Below are 9228 nucleotides of genomic sequence, written 5' to 3' on the forward strand. Positions count from 1 at the left end.
TTGATCCTATCTATGAAAACGGCGACTTCTATCATTCGCAGCTCGATTGTAGCATTTATAAACCCAACATGTATGAAGCATGGTGGTTTTGTAAATATAAGTCAATAATTCCGTGAGAAATATCTGTTGAAAAAGTCGATTAATTTTGAGTCGAGGGGAGGGGAAATAACATAAAGATAGCACCACGCATAACTAATCATCAAACAAGAAGAGTGTAGTGACAGCCCGATCTTCCTATTCATCAAACGAAAAGAGATATTTCGGGTATGACACAGTAATAGGCTTTTAACGAAATCGGGCCGATCGAGGCGGCGAACGCCGAACCCGAACGGATCTAGCCTTCTCACGCGACCATGAACGAGATCAGAGGCTCTCAAGCCATATGCAGCATCGGATCTAAGGTCGCGTGATAGAGGATAGCTTGGGTTGCTGTTGGCTTCAGCTGACAAGAAACGGAGAAGGAAAGAATGGAGACTACCTCAGGCCTCACCCTACCATGTGTGAGGGGAGGGGCAAGGTCAGTGTCATTCAATAGTATATAATTGTGCATGTGGTGCTCTACCCTAGATACGGAGAGAAAATTATAAATTGATTACGGGGGAATGTTGGGGAGGGGGGAGGTGTTTTGACTCACAAACGACCGAGGTGTTGGGCTTCGGGGAGACCATGATACGAAATCAAAGAGAAAAGGCCGCTGGTACTTGGATGGTGGAAATGGTTGGGGGTGCGGGGGGGGGGGGGGGGTAGTGACAATCAGCATGGGATGTATACATTAACATTAATAGTATAGGCAATAGATGACCAGGGATGTGTATTGTTTGTGCATTGTTTGTATATGTGTGTGTGTGTGTGTGTGTGCGTGTGTGTGTGTGTGAAAGGGATTACACAAAAACACCTTTGTCTGTAGCATCCAAAGGATTACGTATACGATAAATCTGAAAACCACATTGTTTGAATCAGCTTGCAAAAAGGAGAACATTTATCTTTGTTTCACAAAAATAGGCTTAGAAATAACATTTTTTCTCTAGTAGATTGATTTTGAAAAAAATATTGCTCAAATTTTGAATGTAATGATAGTTTCTTTATTTTCCGGTCGATTTTCTTGATTTATATCTCATTTTCAATTCTCAATGCGACGAGCACACTGATGTATCTCGTGTGATTCAAAAGAGTTTAAAACACTTATTGTGTTGTTGTTTTTTAATATATATATACTGAGAGTCCTGCCTCACTAATTAATTCCTGAGCGTTGAGATGGTGACGCAACTATTACATACAAGACTTTGCAGTCGAGACGGCAGGGCTTTTGGGTTACACAACCACTATTTACCCATCGGTCAGCGGTACTCTTTGATGTATACAAAACTCACCGTCTTTACGCAAAGCCGCTTGCCCCTAAATCAAGAGATGATCTCCTAACTGTTCACAAGCGAGCTGTCAAACGAGCAATCGATGATTGGTTAAGAATCTCAAGATCTCATATAATAAGGTAAGTTTTGGAGAGGTGATATCCCCCCCCCCACCCCCCACACCGTCATAAAAAGCTAAATACAGTAGAACACATCCTTAAGATGCCATCTAGATAGAATGAAGTTGACGTCACTCGGGTCTTTGTTATTGTTTTTGACATCCATGTTTAAGAGTAATTCTCACTTAACTGAATTATCCAGACTATAAAAGTTCATGGTTACACATAGTTTTGTGTATTGGTCCGTTATACTTCCGGATGGCAATGTTGTGAGCTTCTTAACCAAGTGCATACTATCTATACAAGAACACATAATTCCAAATAGCATTTGTAGATATGTAACATCTACAGACAGTCAGTTACAAATTCTTAAATGTTTTGAAAACATTGACATCTATATGGCAATTTAAAAAATAAACTTGAGATTTTATATAGCGCAACATCCACTAAACGTTCTCAAAGCGCTTTACAACGGGTCCCTAGCCAACAGCAACGCGTAACATGTAGAACGAGTCATGACGACTGTTTGGCGATATTACAATTTTTCCGACAGAGACAACGTTGTTAACGGCCAGGTACTTATGTTACACCTGAGTACGGTGACAGACCGTGAGTAAATACCATTTTCGAAGGACTCAACTATGCACCGAGCGAGGCTCGAACCCAGGACCTTCTGATACGAAAACAAGTGTCATACTACAAGATTACAGATTACTGAAGGTATTCGAAACTTTCCATAATGACATGGAAAAGTGGGAAATGTTCATAATTTAAACCAAAGGAAAGTATCCTTCACAAATCTCAGAGAAACGAACTCCACATTAGTTCAATGAATATGCATGTCAACATTTGTAACCAGTTAACAAGTAGAACCAGACAATGAAAACAGTTATGATTTACACATTTTGACCTTAATTCACTTTTCTGGCCGAGGAATGAGGCCGGCCTTTGGGTGGCAATCTCCGAGGTTACAAAATATTCAATATTGGTCAAAAACTGTATTACAAGACTCCCGTTTTACAATTTCCTACAAAAACATTCAATATTGATCAAAACATATATTATATCACCTCAGTTGTACAAAATCCTATAAAAATATTCAATATTGGTCAATATTTGTATAATAACATTCCAGATGAACAATTTCCTATTTGTAAAAATTAATATTGGTCAAAAAATATGTAACACTCTAGATGTCCAATATCCAATAAAATCATCGTTTAAAAGTCATCAAATATGAAAATATGAGAAAAGTAAATAACTTTTTCAAGTCACCTTGTTGCAATTACGTCAAATTATGCGGTCAATAATGCATTTTTAGCTACAAATGGGATGTCATAATACAATGTTTTTGGTAATATAAAGTTAAAAACAACAATTACTGACAACGGAAGATACTAAAATCTGTTTATGATTAAAGCAAAAGTGTACAACTTTCACAAAATATTAGAAAACGTATCCACTCATAAATCTTAGAAAAGTTAACTACCTGTCAACCATGATTTTAGATTTGTTCGACGACCATGCGTGTTAAAATTTAGTTGTGTTTTTACTTTAGTCTGGACCCTTTTGCTATACTTGGTTTTACCCTCTCCTTACCAGCCATTTTCAGGATTTTCCCCAAAACTTCACACCCAACTAACACAAAAACTTTTTATTACTCAAAGACAATGGCAGTAAAACTCTTGCGATAAATAATTACTTTAGCAAAACGTGCTCTACAACACACTGTTCAATTTCTTTAAATTTTATGATGTACAAGAGAAATTTGAATAAGAAAAATGTTGGTTGTATCGTAGCGAATGTGACGATTTTCCTATAGTTGGTAAGGAGAGGATTAAACGTGAGCTAAGGCGATGTGACTCAAGGCCAGACAGCACCGCGGGTAGTCGAACTCGGTACCTTTTGGGTACGAAGCAAAGTCCATACCGCTGAGCCACGCTTTCCCATGTCATGTCATATCATATCATATAAGTAAAATGTCTTCAAATGGAATAGTTGTGCTTTAAGTCATTAAAACATAAGTAACAAAATATCGTATATTACACATTGCATTATCTATGTGATCAAAATATTGGAAAGGGAGATACAGATAAAAACATAACAGAAAAATATTCTTTAAAACAATACAAAAAATAAACAACTAAAAAAAAAATAAATAAATAAATTCTTATTACTGACACATAATGAACGGCCAGTCATATAATATGTATTTTAAAGCAAAATGTTAACAATTGACACATAATGAATGGTCAGTCATATAATATGTATTTTAAAGCAAAACGTTAACTTTTGACACATAATGAATGGTCAGTAATATAATATGTATTTTAAAGCAAAACGTTAGCTTTTGACACATAATGAATGGTCAGTCATATAATATGTATTTTAAAGCAAAACGTTAACTTTTGACACATAATGAATGGTCAGTCATATAATATGTATTTTAAAGCAAAACGTTAAATTTTGACACATAATGAATGGTCAGTCATATAATATGTATTTTAAAGCAAAACGTTAACTTTTGACACATAATGAATGGTCAGTCATATAATATATATTTTAAAGCAAAACGTTAAGTTTTGACACATAATGAATGGTCAGTCATATAATATGTATTTTAAAGCAAAACGTTAACTATCAAAGGCATCCTGAAAATCATTTTTATCTTCAGCATTTTGAGTTTGTTCCATCGTGTTTTAATCACGGAATAGAAATGTATTCTTCCTAATTAGGTCGAGAATCATAAAATAAATAGATTAACGAGAAATGACAGGTTGGAGTTGCTACCAATGCTTTGTTGAAACAATCACTTTTTCGGTATCTAAAATGTCGGGTGGGAGGCAAATCCATTTTCTGATGGTCTTAGGGCAAAAATGTCGTCCCCTGTCGTCCAATCCAACCTACTTGCTTGTGCCCCATTCAGATCCCAATTTTTGTCTCCATGGTTGTCTGAAACAGAATATGTTTTTGAGTACGTTTCCCGCCTTCCTACAGAAATATCACCCTAAAATCCCATCCTTCTCTTAAAACCTTTCCGTTCCAACACTAATTTTCCCCTCCGTTTGAATGGAAATGTTCCATGACCTTTTTCTACTCCTAAACATGTTTTTTTTATTGTTCAATGTCATAATTTTCAATTATCACGAATATAACCGTTTTTACGTAAAGAGGGGCTGTAAGTTGAAATAACTAGAAAGCTGTGATCTAGATGTTCAGTTTCTGTGGATAAGAAAAAAAATGGCAAGTTCATGTTTTTAAATGTACAAGTATCATCAGTACCAAGGCAGATTTCAAAATATACATTTTAGTTCTTATTACGGGCATAGGCCACTACACAATGTGCTCTAGGTGCTTTAGTGACACTTAGATGCTAGAAGCGTGCATTGCAAAAATTAATAAACAACACTGAATATAACAACCTCAAAATAAATAAACTACCAAAGACGGAACGTTTCGTACTCAAAACCCTTTTTCAGCCAACAACAAAAAAAAACACAATAAAGACAAATACATTACTACATTCCAGATTGAGGTTGGAGAGATTTTGTAGGTCTTCTCTGTTCAAGATTTCCAAGATTTATCTTCAACAGAGAGGACCTACAAAATGTATCTGTCGTCAATCAGGAATTTAGTAATTGTTGTTATTGTTGGGTGGAGAAGGGTTTTGAGCCTGAAACGTTCCGTGTTTTGGTATTTCGTTCTTGTTTGAACATGTTATGTTATTCATTTTTGTTTGTCACTTTCTAAGTGATTTACGAAAGATACCATGCAATACAGCGACGCTAAATTAAATATGTAAGAGGGATGAAGAGAGACATAGAGTGATCAGGGCCTAAATGGGACTCAAATAAAAGAGAATAACATAAAACAAACATTTCAACATTTGGCCTTTATTTGAAGACAAAGAGAGAGAGAGAGAGAGAGAGAGAGAGGGGGAGGGAGGGAGGGAGAGAGAGAGAGAGAAGGAGAGAAAGAGAGATTGAGAGGGAGAGGGAGGGCAGAGAGAGATAGATAGAGAGAGAGAGTGAGAGAGAGAGAGAGAGATAGAGAGAGAGACGGTGGTTGGATGTTGGACTGGTGAAGCTTTCAATATACATTTTACCGTTTGCGCCGAGCGAAGTTCGAACCCAGGACCTTTTGAGTTCAAGCCATGGCGAATTAGAATCAAACCTTCACATACGACGAAAACATTTACTCTGGAGCGTCATTTAAAATGGCATATTTTGATTTATTTCTTTTTAAAAGCCAAAAATCTTGAGCTTTTACATAGGGCAATATCCACTAAACGTGCTCAAAGCGCTTTACAAATGGTCCCTGGCAAACCGCAACACGTAACACGTAGAACGAGACTTGAACTCTGTTAGGCGATATTACAATTTCTTTCCGACAAAGACACCGCTGTTCACAGGCAGGTAATCATTTTACACCTGAGTACGGTGAGAGAATTTGAGTAAAGAGCCTTTTCCAACTATGAGCCGATCGAGGCTTGAACCCAGGCCCTTCCTATCCGAAATCGAGTGAGATACAACAAGACCCTAAAGCCGCAGAAGTTGTCTAAGCTCTAAAGTACGGTCTAAGAACTGACCTGTGCCATCCGACGAGTTGGACAGCGTCCAGCTCACACCAGCTGTTTGCAGCGCTCAAGTCCAAGTCGATCCTCAGTTGGTTTATCGTCACCGTTTTCGAAATTTCCTGTCATTTTACAGAGAGAATAATCATCATCATCATCATCATCATTATTATCATCATCATCATTATCATCATCATCATCATCATCATCATCATCATCATCATCATCATCATCATCATCATCATCATCATCAGTAAATGCATATCATTTATTTATAACCCTTAGGATACACAATTTGCATACTTTATACTCCAGATTCAATTTCAAGGTTTTGTGCCACATCAGCACTCATACACGAGTACAACCTCAATAAGGTAGCGAGTCAAAGAGGTGTGTAATACTGATTATGGTAAGCAGGTGTCTAATAGTGAATGAGATTAGCGGAAGAGAAGCGTCCCTTGATTGGACGTCTCCCATAGCCTGTGAGTCACCGGCGGAAAAGTTATTAGAGAGAGAACGTCATGTTGGCTGTGCTCATGTATCTCTTGTCCTCGCGGAAACGAGGACGAGAGACGCGCGAGGACGAGAGACGCATGCGGACAACCAACATGACGTTCTCTCTCTAATAACTTTTCCACCGGTGACGTCACAGACTATGGGAGACGTCCAATCAAGGGACGCTACACTTCCGCTAATCTCATTCCCTATACGGTTATCATTTAAGTTAGTTTGTCATTTTTTCTTCAAAGCCACCATGTGAATATACCATCAGTGTGGGAGAGAATATCCTAGATTGTTATTACAACGTTTACAAAGCCACCATCTGAATGTACCATCAGTGTGGGAGAGAATATCCTAGATTGTTATTACAACGTTTACAAAGCCACCATGTGAATGTACCATCAGTGTGGGAGAGAATATCCAAGATTGTTATTACAACGTTTACAAAGCCACCATCTGAATGTACCATCAGTGTGGGAGAGAATATCCTAGATTGTTATTACAACGTTTACAAAGCCACCATCTGAATGTACCATCAGTGTGGAAGAGAATATCCTAGATTGTTATTACAACGTTTACAAAGCCACCATCTGAATGTACCATCAGTGTGGGAGAGAATATCCTAGATTGTTATTACAACGTTTACAAAGCCACCATCTGAATGTACCATCAGTGTGGGAGAGAATATCCTAGATTGTTATTACAACGTTTACAAAGCCACCATGTGACTGTACCATCAGTGTGGGAGAGAATATCCTAGATTGTTATTACAACGTTTACAAAGCCACCATGTGAATGTACCATCAGTGTGGGAGAGAATATCCTAGATTGTTATTACAACGTTTACAAAGCCACCATGTGAATGTACCATCAGTGTGGGAGAGAATATCCTAGATTGTTATTACAACGTTTACAAAGCCACCATGTGACTGTACCATCAGTGTGGGAGAGAATATCCTACTCCCCTGGATCTGTATTGGGCGGTTAGTTTGCCACAGCAATGTCCATGGTCCGCTGGACATTCGTCCTTGCAGCTTGACCACAGCCCCAGGATTATAGGTCTCGTAAATGTGGACACTGGACAGTCGGATAGGCGCGTCAAACTCCACCTGGGACGTAAATTAAAGCGTCATATGGGATATTAAACATTATCAAATCTGCCGACATGAAATTTTTAAGAATTGTGATTCTCAAGAGGAGAAAAAGTAACCACAGTACTTACTTACTTTCTTACTTATTTACTTATCCGAACCAGCGACCAGCTGAGGTCTAGCCCTTCGGTCTTGTGCCATGACGTAGAAGTTAGACGTCTTTTGTAGTTGTTCCAGGTGACTATAAAGTGTGTTACTGATGCTTGGATTTGGTGGGAGGAATGTGCATCTAATCTCAGGTCTTCACGAGGTTGACATTCAACCACAGTAACAAAACCTTTAAATGGCCAAATTGTTCTGTGTCCATTGTATCACCTTTCTTAGTCTTAAAATTATTTGGCCTGGGTGTGAGTAAATTCTTACCAAGTTTTATACAATTAAAGCTTTTATGATCTAGTTGATGAGGGGAGGGAATCGGTATGTTTGTGATTGTTTGAAAGTAGGAGGTGACGTGTCTGTATAATTGTCATTATGGTATAAGGGGTAAGGGAAAGGCTGAAAAGAACTGAGTAGTGTTGTGAATAATCATTTTGAACTTATTACTTATATATATATATATATATATATATATATATATATATATATATATATATATATATATAATATTATATGTATATATATATATATATATATATATATATATATATATATATATATATATATATAAAAGATATATGTATATATTGAATCGTGTTGGATACAAAAATGGTACGAAAAGTGCTCGCAATGGAGCGAATTATTATTGTAATATTCACTACGATGTTGGAGTCAGTCTACATCGATGTTTCAGGCCTAATCAGCCATCGTCAGGACTGTGTGTTACATGACTTTGGCAAACATACGGAACCACTTCAACAAGCAGCAACACAGAACAAACCAAACTCATGTAACACACAGTCCTGACGATGGCTGAAAAGGCCTGAAACATCGATGTAGACTGACTCCAACATTGTGGTAAATATCAAAATAATATATATATATATATTCAGACCTACTAACAACAACGAGGAATTCGTAGAATTACAAAATTTTGGCTTCAATTTCAGTCAGATCTCCATGGGATTTCTAAGACATTAAAACTCTTGAAAATGAAAGTAGATGCCAGACTACATCATGTCTTAAGGATATAAACTGTTATCTAATTCTTGTGATGTCAACTTGTTGATTTCCAAAGTTAACTAAATCGACTACAATATTAATTTATCTCCTAAAAATCACGAGTTTTTAGATTATCAAGTTGGCAGGTCTGTGTATTTCTGGTTGAAAATGTATTCAAAGTTCAAAGGATAATGAAGGTGTTGACAATGTAAATAAGTTTGGACAAGGAGAAAACATTGAGTTGCAAATTCGTACGGAAATCTTTGAATAACTCGTTTACAATATCAAAATGAAAAACTAGAGAGAATGGAATTGTGTTAGATAAAATATCTGAAAAGGTATGTATGGTTCAGTGGCAGACAAAAAACGTGAGCTTTTGTATAGGGGCTATAGCCACTTAATGTGCTCAAGGCGCTTTACACGGGGTCCCTGACCAA

The 9228-nt window shown here is 37.1% G+C and overlaps 1 protein-coding gene across 1 annotated transcript in view; it reads right to left on the minus strand.

Annotated features, from left to right (window-relative positions):
• Positions 1–1106: 1106 nt before the first annotated feature.
• Positions 1107–9228, minus strand: part of LOC144957446 (uncharacterized) — a 25977-nt gene continuing 17855 nt past the window's right edge. Inside the window, exons 10-12 of the mRNA XM_078888711.1 lie at positions 7478–7651; positions 6057–6163; positions 1107–4690 (exon numbers count right to left, since the gene is read on the minus strand). Coding sequence (XP_078744837.1) covers positions 4684–4690; positions 6057–6163; positions 7478–7651 — 288 coding nt within the window. The 3' untranslated portion in view covers positions 1107–4683. The remainder of the gene's footprint in view (positions 4691–6056; positions 6164–7477; positions 7652–9228) is intronic.

Source organism: Berghia stephanieae, chromosome 12 (genome assembly GCF_034508935.2).
Source record: "Berghia stephanieae isolate SIO BIC M18660-M18661 chromosome 12, UCSD_Bste_1.3, whole genome shotgun sequence".
NCBI lineage: Eukaryota > Metazoa > Mollusca > Gastropoda > Nudibranchia > Aeolidiidae > Berghia > Berghia stephanieae.